General features: G+C 40.3%; 1 protein-coding gene across 1 annotated transcript; it reads left to right on the top strand.

Annotated features, from left to right (window-relative positions):
• Positions 1–181: 181 nt before the first annotated feature.
• On the top strand, positions 182–14,229 carry NDC1 (NDC1 transmembrane nucleoporin). The gene is made up of 18 exons (XM_062497256.1): positions 182–260; positions 517–637; positions 1,554–1,655; positions 1,832–2,006; positions 2,463–2,601; positions 4,023–4,131; positions 4,953–5,004; positions 5,506–5,638; positions 6,596–6,688; positions 7,935–8,016; positions 8,845–9,000; positions 10,004–10,258; positions 10,390–10,508; positions 10,733–10,783; positions 11,206–11,269; positions 12,044–12,144; positions 13,058–13,218; positions 14,034–14,229. Exons 1-18 carry the CDS (start codon positions 219–221, stop codon positions 14,095–14,097), a joined length of 2,019 nt encoding a protein of 672 aa, XP_062353240.1. The 5' UTR covers positions 182–218; the 3' UTR covers positions 14,098–14,229.
• Positions 14,230–20,313: the final 6,084 nt, after the last annotated feature.

Below are 20,313 nucleotides of genomic sequence, written 5' to 3'. Positions count from 1 at the left end.
CACGGAGGAGCCCTCAGCCCCCCTAGGCCGCCATAGCCGCGCGGGGCACGCCGGGACTTGTAGTTTCCACTGCGCGTGACGTCGCACTCTCGGGGGCGGGGAGAGCGGGCGTGGGCGCCCTCGCATTGGCTGCCGCCTGGGCGCGCGGCGGAAGTGTCGCGGGGCCGGCACGTGGGGCCGTTGGGCGGCGGCTTTGAACGGGCGGCCGGGCCGCGGCCATGGAGGCGGCGGCGGGCGGGCAGCGGGCGCTGCTCCGGCAGGTCGGTCCTCGGGCTGCGCTCCTCACAGGCCGCGCTCCCTTAGGCGCTGGGCTGGCGGGTGGCGGTGCATTTCCCCCGCTCCCGGTTCTATCCCGCTGTCTCCCCGCAGGTGCCGGGCTGGCGGATTGTGTCGATCCCCGGCCCCCCTCACTGTCTCCCCTCAGGTCCTGGGGTGGTGAGCCGTGGATCCCCTCACCCTGCGCCCCCCTCAGGCTGGGCCGGCGGGTCCCGGTCCCCTGACGCTGTGCTCCCGCAGGTTCTGGGCTGGCGAGTGGCCGCCGCCGTGACCTGGTCCGTGCTGCTGCTGCCCATCTGCACCGCGGCCTTCATCGTCCTCAGCGGCCTCGACCCGTTCCACCCTGTGCGCTGGATCTCGAGTAGGTTCCCGGCCGCGTTTTCCTGTTTTTTGCTTTCACATGTTTGTGTTTCTGGGTTGGTTTTTTTTCATACTTTTGTTTTGGGCTCGGTCCCAGATAACGGGAACTGACGGTGCCATCAAATCAGCTTGTATTTCGAATAGTCTTTGGCCTTGAAATGTTTCTGTGTTAGAACCGCAGCAGCCACAGTCCACCGGACGTAGGAATAAGTGTTTCAAGTTCACGTGAGTATATCCCTCACAGACGAAAAAAAACCAAAAAAACAACCAGGTTAAGTGCATTAATTATCTGTTCTGAATCCTTGGACACACTTCCCCTTCCACCCTGTGCAGCTGCTGTTTAAATAAACAGCTTTAGTTTTCTCTAGGGTGCACTGAATCCCAAGAGAAATTCCTGAAGCAGCTTCCCTGCATGGTGAGAATAACTTCCCCTGAGTGCCTGGAGTGAAAGCTCAATGACTGCGATCATTGAGCTGCTCCAGGCATTGAGAATTTGCTTGCTTGCCTCCTTCCTTCCTTGAAAATAGAAAAGCCCAAAAGAACTACTCTGTAAGAAATTTACTACTTTGTAAAAAAATATATTGTCTTTTTAGTGTAGCTGGATGGCTGCAGCTTTTCTTAAATGAAGGGAAATGTGATATTTGAGCCAAAATTAAATGGTTTTTAAACAAATTTCTGAGCGTTCACTTACAAGAAAAACAGCTATAAGGATGTAAAATAGTTTCTGTGGAATTTAAATATGCTTTTGTGCAGAAATCTTGTATAGGTGGGCAGTCCTCATGTGGTATTAGAGACCATTGGCCATTATTCCTCTTTAAGCACTCAGTGGATTATTGTCCAGTGCTTAAGTTCTCTGTTACTTAACATGCTGCTGTGTTTTTGCAATTTTCTGAACAATAATATTTTTATTTTTTTAGATTCTTTCAATGATTTGTATACTTCCTATGTCATCTTTTGTATCTTCCTGATGTCTGTGGTGATAATAGTAATAAGCATCTTCAACGTAGAATTTTATGCAGGTGGGTTGCGTACAGTGTTGATACCTAAATTGAATAAGATTATCATTTATAATTTAGTGACTGATGCTGACTGTGAAAAGTTCTTCAGTGAAAATGGTGGGATTTTTTCTCTTTTTTTTTAAATGAAATATTTCATTAGTAAGAAGTGAATATTATTTTTCTGCTTTTATTTACAGTTGTGCCATCAATACCGTGCTCTCGATTAGCATTGATAGGAAAAATTTTTCACCCTCAGCAAGTGATCCATTCCTTTGTTCATGCTGTCATGGGAATGTTAGTTGCTTGGTGTGCTACAGTCATGACAAAAGGGAGGATCCAATTTCTTGCTGTGTCCTGCACGCCTTCAGAAAGGTAATTGTGTGTGTCAAAGATAAACAAAGAACTTTTATTGTAAAATGTATTTACTGATTGTTTCAAAAATAATCCTAAGAATTTGGGCATTCTCAAAAGCAGCAATTATATGTTGATTTTCTTTATTAAAGGACAAAAAATACCTCCCTTTGTTAATGTTACAATTCACAGAGAAATAACTGGACCAAAAAAGCTACACTGCCAGGTTTCTTAATGGAAAATTGATCACAAGTTGGTTGTCACTTGAATTAAGTCTTGGTCTTGTGGTTAGTGGCATATGTTTCATGCATAAATTACAAAAACAGGTTGTGGGTTCCCTACTTTATAAAAAACTTACTGAGATATCTTCAGATGTACTGATCAGGAAAGTAAAATCAAACTTCTGATTTGACTTTCCTAAGGCTTGAACAGCTTTTTGTTTTGAACTCAGAATTGATTCTACGTTTTCTATTTTAGCCTAGAAGATGCTGTTCCTCAGATGTGCCTAAACGAGTATCACCTCTTCTTTCTACTTTCTGGAGCTTTCTTGGGATACAGTTACAGCCTTTTCTATCTTATTAACAACATGAATTATTTGCCATTTCCAATCATACAGGTAAGAGGTTTAAGCATCTTTGTAGAAAGACATGTATAAGTGAAACAATGATCAAAAAAGCCTGGATAACTTATGAGTATGGCAGCAGGAGCTGCCTGTGTGCCACTGCTGTCACTGATACATGAAGTGCACACCCAGCTTTAAATGCCAGCAGTGTTCATCCTACTCCTTCCTGCTCAGGTCCTTTTAAATGAACACAGAAATTGGGATGCTGTGACTCACCATTTAGACTACACCCCTCTGATGCATGTTAAATGCTGGCTGAGGTGGCAGGTGAACTAAGGAAAAAGACAATGTGCATAAACTGGGTATCAGTTTCAGGAACTGAAAGGGTTACCTAAAAGCTGAAAATCCTGACAGTTAAAAAAAACCAAGTTCAGTTCAAGTCTAAGTAGCACATTAAATCTTGCTTAGATCTCAACATCTAAAACCTTTGTGAGTGTAGCACTATGAAAACTGACTTTCCATTAGTTCCTCTGGAGGAGACCTGCAGAAATCTGTACCAGTGTGAAACATCTTAAAAATACTTCTGTTGCTGTAGCCCCACAGCAGCCATTGCCTGATTCCCAGATTGACACAGTCCAAACAATTTGGCAAGAGATGTCTTTAACCAGAATTGAGTATTAGTTAAAAACATGTGTGCTGCATTATGCTGACCACTCAGTTCATCAGCAAATTGAGCAACATTTTGGTAATGATGTAGTTAGAATATTTTTAAAAGTCAATTTCAATATTGTTAATTCTCCTTTTTTTTGTTGTTTGTTTGGGTTTTTTGTAGAGTTGGGTTTTTTGTTTCTTTTTGGTTTTGTTCCCCCCCCCCCTCCTCTTTTCCTTTTTTTTCCCATTGCAACCTACTAAAATAAGAAATTGGTTGCATTTGCATAGTTTCATTTTCATGGTTTAATTTTTCAGGTGGGTTGCTTCAGTCATTTGGAAACATAAAATTTAACATAAAATATATTTGGAGGAAAGCATCAGTGTTACATTGGTTTTGCTGCTTGGAGGATTACTGACTGAAACTCAGGGTTGTCTCAATTTTTCCTATATTTTAATTGAACATTTAGAATGTAAATGAAATCTAATAGATTAACTATGCCCTTGTTTTGTTTTTTTTTCTTTATTTTGCATTAGACGGAGTTATTCTAGTTTCTTCCTTTGTGTATTGAATCAATCTATCCCATTCTTTGTTTTCACTGCTACAAGCAGGAAACAGAATAAGAGCTAGAAATTATTATAAAATGTCAGGAAAGATTGGTAGTATAATTAATAAATGTAACACCTGGAATTACCTTAAATTAAGTTTTTAATTGATCTAGACTTCAGGCTTTCAATTACCTTGTCCTTTTTTGTTGTATTACTTTTATTAACTGTTTCATGGATTGAGTGTGGAATTCTAAACTATTTATTTTGTTTGGTTTTAGCAATACAAGTATTTACGTTTCAGAAGATGTTTGCCTCTCCTGATAAAACACAGTTGTGTGGAATCACTATATTTTGTTAGAAATTTCTGTGTCACGTATTACTTTTTTGGTAAGTGTTCCTGAAATTCTGTTTTTTAATTTGTAATTCCTGTATTTGAAAACTTTGATCAGTCAGTCTTTGGACTGCTCCTTCCATAACCTGGTAGTGGGAATGTGGTGTTGCAGAGCTGAACCTGACACAGCAGTGGGCAGGACTTCACTGTGTGTAATGTTGCTGTATCATCCCATTTTTTTAGGCCAAGATCAGCAGTTTGGCTTTACTCTAAAGTGCCCTGTATATTATTTGGAGGGAGATTGGGAAACAAAAGCAGAATGGCTCCCTGCCTCCCGTATGAAAATGGAGTTTGGTCTGTGGTAAAAAAAATCTGTGCTGATGAAGATGATTGCACTGGACTTTCTGAAAATCAGGATTTCTAATTGTCCTCCTAAATGATGCCCAAATATACAAGAATTATTATCCCTTTATTTACATCAGGGGATAAATTAGAAGTATGGTGGTTCTGTATCAGATTCCATTAAGTCTTTAAAAGCACTTTACTGCTGCCTGGGCTGTAGTGAAAATTAATATTAAATTACTATTAACCCTCTTTTGTTAGTGAGGAAACACAATTAACTCACTACTGAGAACAGCAATAAAAGAGAAGGTCTGCATCTCTCAGTGTAAAGCTGCTAGCCTTAAGCCTTTTTTCATTCTCTTTTTATTCTACTTCATAAAATAAAGTAACCCCAAAGGCAAATTATTTCCTTGTCCATGTGAGTTACAAGAACAGTCTCTGCTTGAATTCTATTTTTGTCTTATTTTTTTGGCCTACTGTATGTGTATGTTTTGTAGTGTTGTATTTGTTTCAGAGTTTCCTTTTGACCCCCTAGGTTATATCCCAAAGGTATGGATTTGCACCACAATGGATCTTCATACAGACAGGTAGGTAGGACGTTGTGCTGGAAACTTGGAATATTGTTGAGATGTTCCTTTGCTGAGGAAGTGCAGCTTGGCAGCAGGACTCAGTTCTTTGCCTCCCCACACAGAATGTGGGGAGCTCTGGCCATTTCTGAAATGAATCCTAAAGGAACCATCATCTCCTTGTAGGAACTATTTTGTCATTGACAGTAATTAGGAAATCACTTTATTTTTCTTTTTTTTTTTCCTGTAAGTCTCAAAAGTATTAGAAAGGGTAAACACTCCAGATTGCATCTGTGAGATTTATCTGATTTTCTGTAGTGTTTTTAGGGGGAGAAGGGAAGAACATCCTTATTTTTTTATGACAGCTGTTTGTTTTAAAATAAGAGAAGCTGGAGTCTTAATACCTTAATTGATTAAAACTGTAGTCATTACTTATTTAATATTTATTTTCCTTAATTTAGTTAATTTTTCTTAATAAGAATACTAAAATACTTGATATCCTCTTGGTTATTTTATCTGCAGTAAATTACATGCTCTTGACACTCTGAGTGGCTTATTGGATCTCTCCTTGTTTTACCATACCTGGCTGAGTGGTGTGTTTCTTCTGATGACCTGGTACATTGCTTGGCTGCTCTTCAAAATCTATGCCACAGAGGTCAGTGCTTGTGACAGTGCTCAAGTTACATCATCAGTATGGCACAGATGAATTCTTTCATTTCAAAAGCAGTTCTACTAGGAAATAACTCAGTGAGTTCTTGAATTTTCACAGCATGCACTACAGATAATAACTGATAAATGAATACTCAAGAGAGGCCTGGCATTAGCTGACTTTCCCTTCTCATAGCAAGACCTGTGCTCCTTACAAAATTAATGTTTTGTTACTGCCACTTCTTCCTCTTACTCCTCTGCTTCTGTTTCCAGATATTTCCTTAGAGAGGAAAAAATTGTTCATCTAACTTGATTTTTTTTAAAATCAAAACACGATGAGACTCATGATAAAAGAGAAAGAAAAGTGAGGTTTAAGTCCTGGGTCAGTGTATTGGTGCAGAGTACTCATGGAATGAAATGGTAAAAACAGTGCTGGTGGGGTGTTTAATTAGAAAGGTGTAGTAGTTGTGACTACATGGGGAAGAGATCAACAATGAGTCAAGCATGAAAACAGCTCTGAGATGTGAGCAACTTGTCTCAAAAGATAATAACAAGCACCACTGAACACCTTGTCAACATCTCTAATTACTCTATTGCTTATAAAACTCTGTAAGACAAAAGAAATAATCCATCTGTGAAAGTAAAAAATGGACTCGGCTGATCAAAAAGGATTTGTTTATCCACATGGTTTTGTTTTTCTTAAATGAGCTAAAATCTTCCAAAGTTGCTTTTAAATATTTGGTAGTGCTAACTGAAAAGTCAGGAAATAAACTGTAAGATTAGCCCACATGAGCACATTTATTTGAAGATAACGTTATATGGATTTTCTAAAATTACTCAATTTTAAATGAAAGGAGTAAACTCTTTGTTACTGTATTAGAAATTCCAGGCCAGTTTACTGGTCTTTCATAAGATTTTCTTGTGCCTTCCTCTGTATAACACAACTTTTGATGTTTGTATTTAGAGTCATCATTTTCCCATTCAACCAACATTTGCTCAGGAGACAGACCAGTGCCTGCCTAAAATCTTAAACAGCAGTCCTCCCCTCCTTATAAAGGTAATTGAACTCCTACCTCTTCCCTGAGAGGTGTGTGCTGAAAAGGTGTTTTTCAGAGCATCCAGTCACATCTTCCAGGTACCAGTTCTGTTCACTGAGGTGTTAGTTCCTTGAAAAGCTGCCTCAGAGCACTCACAGGCTGTTGCACTTAATGGTGAAAATTTGTTTAGTAGTGACATCTGCTGGTGCTCACCACGCTCTTACTGTTAGCTGAAGATTGATTTAGTTAGAGGTTAGATCTGTGTGCAACAGAAGTGTCATACTGTGTACTGATGCAAAAACAGCAGCTTAGTGGCATTCAGGTTTTTTTAACTCAACTTTGAGTCTTGTCACAAGAGCAGGTGCTTTCTCAAACCTTTGAACTCTCAACATCTTGTCCCTGCAACATGTATTTGAGCTCTTAACACCTGTGTTCACTCTTGGAATTAAAAATACATCTGTACTTATGTTGGAAGGTGGGTTTCTTTTTTGTAAAAGGCAACAATAAGAAGCTAGTTAAAACCTGTGAGTAAAGAAGAGGAATTTTGGTCTATGGTAATCATTAATAGAACTTGCTGTTTATAACACTTGGAAGTTGGAGAACTCATTTAAGAGGTATTATGTAAATAAAGATAAGAATATTCTCTTGCACATGCAAAATTTACCTTTACTGATTTTACAGATTTCTGATAAGGCTGGAGATACAGTAATGCAGCAAAGGTATTTCAGCCTATCTGAGGATAGGTGGGGAAGAGTTGAGTAGAAACAGTTAAAGGAACAGAAATCTAATATGATCTCAGATGTCATTAAAATGTCCAGTTTATAATAGGGTTTTGAATATTGTGAGAAATCTGTTTCTTTTTAGTTTGGCACGTGAGTTGCTTAATCACATGAAAAAGCAGTGGTAGGTTGGTCCCATAAGGCACTGACCCTAAAGCTGTAGTTGAGCTCTAGTTTGCAAAAGCAGTTATTTTCTTAGACTTTTTAGTGTCTTAATATCTTTCTGCCTCAACTATTAGAATAAAACAAGTGTTAGATCTTCTTGAACTCCTGAGAACTGACATATCAATAATGCTCTTAATAGCTCAGCAGCCCCATCCAGAGTGGTTTTAGGGACTTGCCTCCATTCTCTTTCTGTTACAAGACTGCTTTTAGCTAATGTGAACCCATTCTTCGGTAGGGATTGATTTGCATATGGATACCTACATATTTTTTAAGCAAATGTATTGGACTTTGCATGCACTAAAATATTTTGCTTTCTTCGTAGTTTTTAGCCCTACAAGACTTGATGTTACTTTCCCAGTATTCTCCTGTTCGACGACAGGAGGTCTTTAGCCTTAGCCAGCCAGGTAATTATAAAAATTATTTTGTGTTGATTCCTTTTTTAAAAATAATTTGTCAAATGTTCTTAGAAATTGTGTAATGTTGTAAGGATGCTGCATAAGCCAGGAGCCTCTTCCTTGTGGTGTCTTTTCCAAAAGGATGCTTAATTATTTATATTCATATTGTTTCACATGCTGAACTCAACCAGTTGTGGTGTCTGTTGGATTTAAATGACAGCCATGGGGAAACACAGGTTTAGGATTTTGAAAGCATTTCACACCATGAGTCAGATAGTCCAGACTGGATAACCTAACAGATGTGTGTGGAAGCTGAACGTTGACGTGTGAGTGAAGGGAAATCAAGTACAAATACTGAGTCACCATTGCAGCTCTGAGAGCAAACACTGGCTGTAACTTCAATTAGTGCACAGTCCTTTTGCTGCATTCAGACATGGCAGAGGTGGACAATTAAAACTGCTTAGAAGCCTTAGGAACTTTTTGTAGCACCTTATCAGGAATTCTAGTGTTTGTACTGCCTCAAAACTTGTGTTACCATTGCCACTGATATTTGTTCTTCTTAGCTGTTCAGTGATTTCATATCTGATGGCTGAACTGCCTGTGTTGCCTGCTTGCTTAGCAGGTTTCACTGAAGTCTTTTTAGAGTTATGCATTGAATCTGTCCACGTTTTCATCTTCCTCTCAGTACAAACAAGCTGTCACAGTGGAAATGCCCTGTGGCATTTTAGAAGCTGAGTGACACTGAGTGAAGCTCCTGCTAAGAACACAGGGGTACTGTCAGAACAGATCCAGGGAGGAGCAGCTGGGTTAAATCCTGCTCTTTGTGTGCACTGCCAGGTGGGCACCCACACAACTGGACTGCAATATCCCGGGAGTGTTTGAGTCTCCTGAGTGACCTGACTCAGAGGTTGATTGCACAGCAGGAAGCAGCAGCAGCAAATGGGAGAGCAAAGCCACCAGTGGGAGAGCTCAAAGTACCTCCACAGACTCCAGGTATGTGAGGAAATGCTCGTAAAGGTTTGTAAAGCATGAAGGTAGCAATAGATACCTTAGTCTCAGTTAAATTGTATGAGGAAAACGAGGGATTTCTGCAAATAAATAGAAACAAAAAAGATCCTCCCCCAATTAATCTTAGGTATTTGTGTTGAAATAATCCCAAAATACCTAGAAAACTTGCAATTATCATGTTTACTCAGCTTGTTTACTTGCATGATATTATGTTCAATACAGTATTTTTTCCACACTTGCATGAATAAGAAAAGTCTGATTATCACAGTTTCAGTAAGTGGTTCACAGCACAGGGAGAATTTAAGTCTTGCCAAGAGATGCTCTGTAATTTGCATAACTGCTCTTATGATTAGTTTAAGATGGTAAAATTAGGTTCTGTTTATGTTTGTGTGATTCACTAATATCACTGTAGAGTGAGGAGAGCCCAGTCTTGCCTCCTGAGCTGTGAGCAGCCTTCAGGCACTTCGAGTGTTTTACGTGCCAGACCTGGGCATCATTCCTGGCAGCACAGCTGTGTTAGCACAAGGCTGTCAGGTAATGGAATCCCTTAGCAGGCAGTGCCCTGGCAACAGCAGGCACTCTTGGTATGTCACAGGTGAATTTCTTCTAGTGCTGCTGATCCTTGGATTTGGAGACAGACATGCCTTTTCTTACATGCCAGTCAAAATGACTTTTCATTCTCTATGGACAGCCTTTTTTCTAGTACTTAATGCTAAGAGCCTCCTTTATGTACATATATAGCAGGGTGTTGTAATGTTGGTTAGAAGGAGTAAAATAAATAGATCCACAAGGATTCTTCTCATCCCTTGCTGTTTTTAAGCTGATTAACTTTGAAAACCCTCCATTCTTTTGTTGATGTGTACTTCTTGGTGAGACCAGTGTTAACCACGTCCTTTCATAAAAGCTCTGATACGGAAGTTGTTTTAACAAATCCATCTCCTATGTCATTGTGCCAGCCTGTTGTCTTCATGCAGTTCTTTGTCACTAGGAGCTGTTGGGATAGAAGACATGTCCTTCCAGTCACAGAGGTCCAACGTTGTTCTCAGAGCCTCCATGTCTCCACTTGTTAAGCCATCCCTGATGCCTGCGAAGACATCTCCTGGCTCTGATGTTGGTTCACCTTTCAGCTCTCCTGCTTTAAGTTACAAGATGGGAGTTGTGGATGCAAAGTCTCCTTGGCATGGACCAGTCCAAAGTCCCCACGTCATGAGAAGGGGACCAAAGCTGTGGACATCGGTTTCAGGTAGAAATTCTTCCACAGCCTTGAGCCTCACAGCCATGAGTGTAGTAGCCTTGTCAATGGAGAGCTGCATTGTGAGGATTGAAGTGACAGCAGTCAGTTTTTCTGAGGGTACTGTGTTTTTTTTCTTGCAGATCAACAAATGAATGGTTCCCACCATGAATCCTTCCCATTGCTCTCTGCTGCAAGAACTGGCAGTGAGGCAGTGCAGCCAAGATTTATTTACACATGGCTTCAGAACAAGCAAGAGCAGGTGGAGTAAAATTGCAGTGCATAGGGGGTGCAGCTTAGGTGATACCTGTTTGGAAGAATTTCCCACTTTATGGAATGAATACTTTTCTCCACTCAACTTATATAACAAAAATCCTTCCCTCCCAATGCCTTTATGCTGTGTGAAGGTGGTAGGGTTGAGAAGGGCCAACTGTGCATGCCTTAAATAAATGCAGATGATATGTTTAATCTTTTGTTTCGTTTCAGATAAAAAATTTCTTGTCCAAGCGGGCGCTGATAATGTATTTTTTCAGCAAGGTAAGGTGGTCCTGTGTTTGAGACACAGGTAGTGGCTTTAAAACCTGTATTGTCATATAAGGCTTTCCATAAGTACAACTTCTTGCTTGCTGTGAGTTTTACAGCAGAATTGTTCCATACCTGCAGAAAATAATAACAACGCTTTTTAAAACTCATCTGATTAGAAACTGCATTTTGCTTAAAGCATTCTTAGCCCTTGAAAACTAGCTAGTGTATATCCTTTTCTTTCCCCATTTTTTCCCCTTCTTAATTACAGCTGTAGCATTGTTGGCAGCTCTTGTCTGAAAATAATTTTACTTCTTTAGATGAGATTTTTCTGGCTATTTCCCAAGAGCTGTTGGCCTTGCAGGTCTGTTCTGAAACTTGCAAGTTTGGTGATATTATTTATAAAGTGCACTCACAACACTTTGGTTTCTTCTCAGCACCCAGAAGCCTCCATCCAGGCTGTCTTCTCTGATGCCCAAATGCACATCTGGGCTTTGGAAGGTAAGTGGTTTCCAGGTGATCCACTCTCTTGGTTCATGGAAAACTCTCTGGGCTCTGTGCTTTATAAATGTAACAGTAAAAATAATTGAAATGCTTTTGACAAAAGCAAAACTGCATTTCAGACACCAACATGACTAAAGTCTAATTCACTTCTTAGTTTTGAGATCCCATGTGAGATCTCTTCCTTTATGTTCTATACAGATTCCTAAACTTGATTTCTGGTGCTTCTCTCTCATGTGAAGCCCTGTATCACTCTTGCATTTTTTCTAGTGACAGATTTATGATGCCTTTTTACAATAGCTTTTCTAACTACAGGCTCTGGGTCTTTCTCTGTTTATCTGAGAGCCAAGGGAGGCACTCAGGTAGTAACTTAGCAAATAAACAAAAACATGGTTTGCAGGGATTAGAAGAACAATGATAGTATGAAGTTACATTTTGGATTTTTCTTGTTTCTTTCAAAGTCACGAGTCAATACTGGTATTGATAGAATCCACTATTACATTTGACTGTGCAAAGTTCATCAGTTTCCTTGGTGATGTGTTTTATGGATGTATAGAGTCTGGAGATGGCAATCAGACAGTTTTTCTTAAGCAATTACACAGTTGTCAAAACAGTGAGTGGTTTGGTCCTTGAGCCAGAGCTGAGGTGACTGTCAGATGGCAGCAGCAAGTCCTGAGGAATTTCAGCACACTAATGGAATCTTCAGGCAACACCATGATCTTTGTTACTGAATTCTTACCTTCTGAAGCATTAATTACAACGATTTTTTTAAAGGTCTGTCTCACTTGGTAGCAGCCTCCTTTACTGAAGACCAGTTTGGAGTTGTCCAGACTACACTGCCAGCTATCCTGAACACATTACTGACTCTTCAGGAGGTAAAACTGTTAACTTTTTCTTGCTGCAAGGCAAGTGTAGGAGAGGAGGAGTCTTGTTGGTTTTACATAACAACCTTGCTGACCAGTCATAACATTGAAATTGCTGTCACTAAAACAGCTCTTCTTCAGTTATCTAACCAAAACAGCTGATTGCCAGTATGTACACTATGAAACAGCTGAATAAAAACCCTGTTGTTTTTTTTAAATGTGGAAGGAGAAAATATGGAATGTTTAATTTTAAAGAAATGCTACTAGGTACTCAATTGAATAGTTTATTTCAGGGATGCAGCAATTCTAATACATTATCTTTTGCAGAGTTAGAACTTAATCTTTGTTTGGTTGCACACCAAATTCTGGTGTAATGTGGAGGGCTTGGAGACATTGCAAATCTCAAGAGATAAAATCTGTGTCTCTGTTAATACTAAGACACTACTCTCAAATTACTGATGTTTGTGTAATGTGTGTTTTAAAAAATCCAGATTTATTTCCAGGGCTATCCATGTCCTATTAACATTACCATTCTACACAGCCCTAATGAAGATTCTTGGAAAGAATTTAGAGGTTATTAAAATTCTTCAGTGTAAATCATCCATTCCAAGAACAGGCACTGGGCGGGGTGGGGAAGCTAATACCCTTGTTTGTGAAAGAAACAAGTCATAATACAGAATTTCGTTTTTCCTGCAGCATGTGATGTGCTTAGCTTAAGACTCAGTAACAGAGAATCTTATTTCACAGAACTTGGTTCTGTGTTCCTGTTGATGGCTGGGAAATGTTCAGTCTCCAAAACATTTTTGTGTGCCTTGGTGGAATTTCTGAACTTTCACTTCGTTTTTGCTTTATTTGACACAAACATGTCACTAATTACATTTTGAAATAATTGAACAGATGACAGGAATCTGTTTTTCTCAATCAGGTGGTAGACAGACATTTCAAACTGCCACACGTTTCTAGCAAACCTCCCCGGATTTCAGGGAGTCTGGTGGACACATCCTACAAAACACTACGATTTGCACTTAGAGCATCTCTGAAAACAGCCCTGTACCGGATAACTACTGTCTTTGGAGAACACTTGAAGTAAGAACTTCCTCAAGATTGCTTGCTTGTTAAATTTAGCTTAATTAATGTTATTGTAGGACCTGTGAAAAGGGAAGTTTAGGGAAAAAATCCCTTCTGGTCATTATTATAAAGGGGTATTTTAATATTTTTTGATTTGTGGAACCTTAAAAAGTTCCTGTGTAGATATATAGTACCCTTAGAAATTTATTATTCATAGATTTCTGGGCAATTTTTCTTAGTGACTTTCCATGAACTTTTTAGAAGCAGCTCATGAATACCACTTGTTTAATAAATCTAAGCTGCTGAAAAGAAAATAAATTGACTAGAGACAATTGTTCTGCAGAGAGACAGTCCATGAAGGGTCCAAATAATGAAATTCTGTTGCTGCCTGCTTGTCCAACAGCTCTTCCTCAGCCAATCTCCCAGTGGGCAAACTTCCATACTTGGCCTTAGAATAAGTGGGACTGAAACTTCCTGTAGTATCTGGCCACCTCTCCCCCTGGGGATGAAATATCTCTCAATATACAGGAGGGGTCCTTTTAGGAGATTCCTTCTTACCTAAATCATCCTTGCAAATTAATCAATTGCTGTTTAGAGGTAAGGAAATGGGCAAGGTTTCCTGGTATAGGTACTTTTTAGAAGCTGTTGAAGGTAAGAATTGACAGTTTCAAGGGTTAATATGCTTCTTTCTCTTGGAACATACATGGTTTTTCATAAAATTTAGCTTCAGAGTAATTGATTTCAATGTACACTCAATTTTGGCATGAGATTTGGCATTTTTTTTTTTGGTGCTGTATTACTTCTAATGTAAAATGTTCTGCATTTGTTCCTAGTGCTGTACAAGTGTCTACAGAACATAAGAAAAGACTTCAGCAATTCCTGGACTACAAAGAATGAATTGTGATACGACTGTGGTTGGATTTTTCAAGACTCCTGCTAAGAAGAAAGTGGGGCTAATGAGGCTTTTTACCTTAGGTTTTTGGAAAAGCATATGGAAGTATAAGTTGCAGAACAAAACTTTTAGAACTGTAGAAGAATTATTACGGGTTTGGATCATCTTTTGTATAATAAAACTTGTAAAATTCATCTTGCCTCCTTTTAATGTCACTTACAAATGAGAAAGTGCCAGTTCTTTCTAGGTAAGACTGACGTTTAAGATTGCCAGAGTTATTTTGGCACTCAGATCTTTCATTATTTTTCACACTGTGTTCTTTCCCTACTCTCTTCTGTTAAGGGGCTGAGGAGAGATTCACATAGATACTTAGTGCTTAAGTGCTTCATAAATTTAGTTGATAACACTTTTAGATCAAGAGTGTAGTTTAAGTGTAGGAAACAGATGTGCCCAGGAATAAAACATGCTGCTCCTCTGTAAGCTGGAAATACTCCTTCAGAGTAAAATGGGTGTGCAGAAAAGCATTATTAGCACACAAATACTCCCTGGAAAGTGAGCAGCACAGATTTTATCTTTAAGGTGACTTAGCAAACCAAGTTCTGATCTATACAGAAACACACAGGAAACAGTGCTGCATTTAGTAAAACTCCCAAGTAATGATACTGGGAATTAAAGTTCAGATCAACAGCTTTCTGTTCGGGGGGTAGGAAGGATGTTTACAGCACATCCAAATTTTTCAAAATGGTAGACATTATTGGTAGATTTTGGTGGAAAATGCTACTTTTTAAAAGCTTTTTATCTGAAAACCTATCTAAATAATTTGAAAATTAACTACGCAATTTTTACACAGACTCCAGTTACTGTGATACCTATACTGGAAAATGGGTGCAGTATGAAGATGAGAACAGTAAGCTTAATGGTCTTACAAATTAATTTAGTTTGATAAGGGGAAACAAAACTATCATTTTCCTTCAATGCTGTTAATCCTATGGTTTTTGTTGTATTATTTTTAGCTTTTTTAAAGAGAACTCAGGATTTGAGGATGGCCATGGTGTTAGTTATGTTGGTGTGATGTGGCTGTTTTAATAGGGTGTCTGTAGGGTTTGGGTAAAAGAGAAGCCCCTGAATCTCCAGTGAGATCTGCACATTGCTTTCTTCAGTACAGAGGGGTAATTTTTTTGTAATGCAGACACTGCAGAAGTTAGATTTGCTAGTGGAAGTGAGAATAATTTTTTTTTTCAATGAGATGGCCCATAGCAAACACAATTAGGTGATAGATAACCCTTCACAATGTTTAAAGGTTAAGTTAAAGCTTCCCCACACTTGACTTCTACCACAGCATTTAAATTTAAATTTGCATAATTTTTTGCATTGCAATGTGCACCTGGAGTTAAATGGTGCTTTAGCTGGTACCTCTGGTAATCCAAATACTGCACATGAAAGTTTCAAGTAAGTTTTTCACACTTTTGAACAGGTGCAGTTTTTTTTTTTTAATTGCTGTGGTATTTTCTGCAACACTCCCACAGCCATAAACTGCAAGTTCTAATTAAGTGTTACAGTTGTGAACAGCAGCCTTAAAATGTAGATGACTTTTGGATGGCAAAGTGGTTGAGATCCTTGTGTTGCAGCAGAGGTCTAATACTAATGTGTGTGTGATTCACGGCATTCTCCCTATGACAGAAGAGCTTTCAAAAGCTGATTGCTTTGTGGTTTCTTTAACAGCTCCAATACTTAGAGCTGAAGACTTCTTGTTTTTTAAGCCTTAACTTAAAAGTGTGTCTTTAACAGTATCTCATGCTTGTGAATCACAATAATATAAAGTGTATGTTGGGTGCCCTTTGAAGTTGAGTAACTGATAACATCTTGCTCTGGTTTTGGCTTTGGGAATAATTCTATTCCCTTGGCAAACCGTAGTGATTTTCAAGTCCTTTTCTATACTTTTGTCTTAACAGAAAAAGAATCAGTCTGTGAAGCCTCTGTGAGGTAGGGGAAGAGTCTCCTGAGTTCAGTTCTGCATTGTGGGTACTGAGGAAAAAAATAAAGCCTTTTTACGACTGGTTTCTGTGTAGCTGCAACTAAACTGGATCCCTCACGTCTGGTATTTTTCATCTGTTTAATCATCTCAAAGCTGAGCTGCATCTGGTTGCTGGATTGCCTGCTGCATGCGCAGGTGAAACAGCATTCTCGTAACCTTGTGAACAACCTGCCTCTCCCACAGGTGAGCTGCAGTCAGGAGTACCTGAAATAATATCCACTGCAGCTGTGGAGAGGTACGTGGTTGATGGTTCAGATACATGTTGCTGTTACAGTGGTGTAATGAAATAGAGGCTTAAGCTCTTGAGCAACCAGTTACAAATCTGAAAAAAGCCTCTCTTGCTTCATTTTCTGAGATAGAGCTTTGAAAATTCAGACTGTGGGTGGACAAATGCAGAGGCCCTGGTCCTTGAAGCTCTTGCACGCTGCTGTATCCACGGGAGCCAGGCAGGGCTCACTCCCTCAACAGGAGCTCTGCTACTCTGGAGAATTGTCCCGGTGCCAGTCGCGGCTCCAGGCCTGAATGCCCCTTGAAATGAAGTGGTTTCGATTCTGTTGCTGCGTGCTTTGAACAGAGGCTGCATTGTGTGTGCTGTGCTCGGTGTCCTGAGCCCTGCAGCAGCCATCTTCCCACCTCCCACCACGCTCCTCCGGCTCCCAGGGCAGCCAGGGAAGGGCCGGGCTCTCGCTGATCCATGTTCTGGTACCTGTTCAGTCACAGGCAAGTGCTGCGGTCTGCGGGCTCTGTGCTTGCCAGGCCTCCCCCAGCTCTTGCCCGTGGCCACCTGCGGGATGGGTGCTCTGCCTGGGGAGGGCCCGATGCCCTGGGAGGTGGGTGGGTGTATGGAATCCATAGGAAGTGGCCTCAGGAGCATCCTTGGCTGTGGAGGTGCTTTGCCATGTACGCTCCTTCCCATTCCCCTGTGGAATGAATGGTGGCAGCTCGCAGTGCTTTCCCTGTTCAAGCAAGCATGTTGTAGCTGCAGGGCTTCACACACCAATAGCAGCCACACTCCCACCACTCCCATCATCACCTCTCCTCAACTATGCCATAAAACAGTGGAAGTCTGTGTGGAATTATCACAGACCCCACACTGCAAGTTGAGGATCCTCCCCATTATCCCCACACCCTCCTTCCTCAGTGGTCTTTGATATTTTCCATCACCAGTACTGTGTTAATGTATTTCCTGTGTGGATTAAATGCATTTGGGTGCTGTGGACATGCCTGGAATGTGGTTTGCCAAGCTCTTGTATTGTAAGGGGATGTAGACTGTTTCTATCCTTTGCTGCAGACTCATGGTAGAGATTTGCATCTGGCAGATTGGCTTTGCACAAAGGAATGAACAAATGGTGCAGCTCCCTTGTGTCTGAGAGAGCAAAACCTGCACCATGCTCAGATTTCATTAAAAAAAAAATCCTAGAGAAGATCGCACCTTTCTGTCATTAAAAAAATCTTGGGACTACAGTAGAGCTAGTCAGTCAGGAGACAGATGAACATGGGGTCTCTGGAGCCTGCCATGAGAACAAAACAGAAATTCAAGTGGGAATAGTTCCCTGTTGGATATGCAAGCTGATTCATTGAATTAATGGTGATGGCACAGGAATTTCCTCTTTAGTTTCTTCTTCTATCTCCCTAAAGAGTCAGTTCCCACAGTAAGAAGGATTTCAGAGAAAACTGTGGCCTAAGCCACATATATGTACTCATGCAATCATCAAAGGAACCAGTACTGAGTGTACTGTGTCTTCCTCTCTACCCCTGCCCAGAACACACGAAAAATTACAGGCTTTGCCTTTCACTTCTTGAATAACTCCACTTTTAAATCTGACTCCTAAAACACAGGGCTGGGGTGTGCTGTTGTATATAACGGCATCTTGTCTGAAAATGTATGATAAGAGCCCTGGAGGAACTTTGCAGTAATTAGGAATGGAAATCTATAACTGCCTGCAGGTCAAAGATTGTTTGTGTAAGCATCGTTCTCTGCTCTTACTAAGCAAGTTCCAGTTGTGGGCTTACTAGTGTTTGAAGTTTTAGCTCAAGAGACAAACTATGTGTCTACCTCCAGGGCAAACTCAGAGGAGCAGGACAATGTGGCAGTAGCTCTGTAAGGCACTGGGTTTCCTAGCTGTTCACTGCCAGAGGTCACTGCTCAGAGCAGGTCCAGGCTGCGGACCTTGTCAAGGGTGGTAGAAGTTTTGGGTTGAGCAGGGCTGCATCCATGCAGTTGGGTTTTTGTCTTTGCACACACTGGCAATCAGTTCTGGGAAAGCTTTATCAGCAACCATCGTGTTTTAGGAAGAGAAATTTCACTCTTGTAAGTAGTGCAAGCTGAAAACTGCCAGGGAAAAATGGCTCTATCTTTTTTGTGCTTTGCATAGAGGTCCTGTGCAGCACTTCAGCTCTTCACAGGTGGCCAGTTGGCAAGTCTCCCAGATTCTGCATGTTCTGTTTGGGACACCAAGGGTTGAATTTAACTGATGGAACTGGAAATTAGTTTTACCATAGACAATGATGGGAAATGCTAAATAACTTCAAGTGAAGGGTGAGGGAAGCAGTCGATCTTTGTCAAAGTTTAGCACTCAAACAGAAGATTTTGGCCTCTGGGCCCCTTTTGCAAAATGGGCTTTAGCTTAACCTCATCCTCCCTCACCTCCAGTGATGATAACAAAAAGTTTGTGTCCAAATCAATAGGCTGCAGTGATGGACACCAAAGAAACACCCTGGAGTAAATGAATAATTCTGTATTCTGCACAGGGCTTGGCTGGTGTTCAGTAAATACATTCACTGTGTGGCCCAGACACTGTGCCAATGAAGAGAAAACAGAAGAGTGACTAGCAGCTCATTCAGCAATCACTGTCCTCAGTGCATTGAATATATGTAACCCCAGGCAAAATAACTGGGGGTCATGTTATAACTCCAGTTCTGTAACTCATTTAGAGTAGGCATGAGTCAAGTTTGTACCATCAATTCCAGTCCTGGCATGTCCCAGTGCCAAATACTGGATTTTACAAGCTGAACATTCTTAAGTTGTCCTGTTCTGTGGGGGTTTTGTTTGTTGTTTTTTTTTGTTTGTTTATGACTGAAGTTTATTTTACTACCTGTGTTGTATATACATGGTGTGAGAGATGAATCTATTTATGGACTGATGCAGAGAAATAGTATAGATGAATGTTTGAGAAAACTAATTGCAGGTGTAAACAACGACATCCTGAATGGAACCTGGTTGGACCCTCCTTTAAAGGGGTTTTCCTCGAAGTTCACAGGAATGATCTGCCAATTAACTGGAGGCAGGAGGGATCTATAGTATTACAGTGGCTTTTGGAAATGATAGTTGTTTCTTACAGTTTCTGCAAGACAAAGGTGGAGTCAAAATTATTGGACATGATAGTTGTTTCTTGCAGTTTCTGCAAGACAAAGGTGGAGTCAAAATTACCACGTGATTTTCCCAAAATATGCTATTGTAAAGAGGTTTGTTTTTAAAAGATAAGTCAATGTGATCTGAGGAATTTCTTTTTTCTAACTACAAGAACTATAAACAAATCTGTAAGTTATGAAGCAATAGTTGAGTCTGTCACTAGATAATGTGTGGTCAGTTTGACCCTGCTGCCTTAATTTAGGAGGTCATTTTCAAACCACTATAAAGAATGACTTTGTGCTGCCTTAAAGTGATATGGGCAATCTTTAAGAAATGGGCATACTCACAGGGACAATTGCTTTAGCTCAGTTTTTGTTTGGTTGTTTCTCTTTTGCTATCTGTGGTGCGGTAAATTAAAACAAAAACAAGTCTGGACTTGGCATGCCTTCGTAAATCAGCTGTTTTGTGTGAACTGACAGCTCCTTTGCAGGTTATTTATAATAAGGTTTGTTATCCTCCCACCAGAGCTTATTTTGCCCAGTATTAGGAGAATGCTTATGGTAACACCTCCGACCTCTGCACTGCAGCAGTTACACAAAGTTCTCACAATTTCAATTGTGTCCTTTTAAAATCTTGTTTTGTTACCTGTCAGAATAGATGATTTTAATATGTGAATTAGAGATTAATACTTCACCTCTGCTTGCTTGCTCTGCACAGCTCACCTTACCTGTATCCGTTCTGCTTCATTCCTTTCCTCCCACAGAACTGCTTGGGGAACAGCAGGTTTCAGCTGCTCCGAGTTTCTCAAAGATCCGGTTTGTGATCGTGGCTGGT

The sequence above is a fragment of the Cinclus cinclus genome, chromosome 8 (genome assembly GCF_963662255.1).
Source record: "Cinclus cinclus chromosome 8, bCinCin1.1, whole genome shotgun sequence".
Taxonomy (NCBI): Eukaryota; Metazoa; Chordata; class Aves; order Passeriformes; family Cinclidae; genus Cinclus; species Cinclus cinclus.
This window is presented reverse-complemented; position numbering and strand designations above follow the sequence as displayed.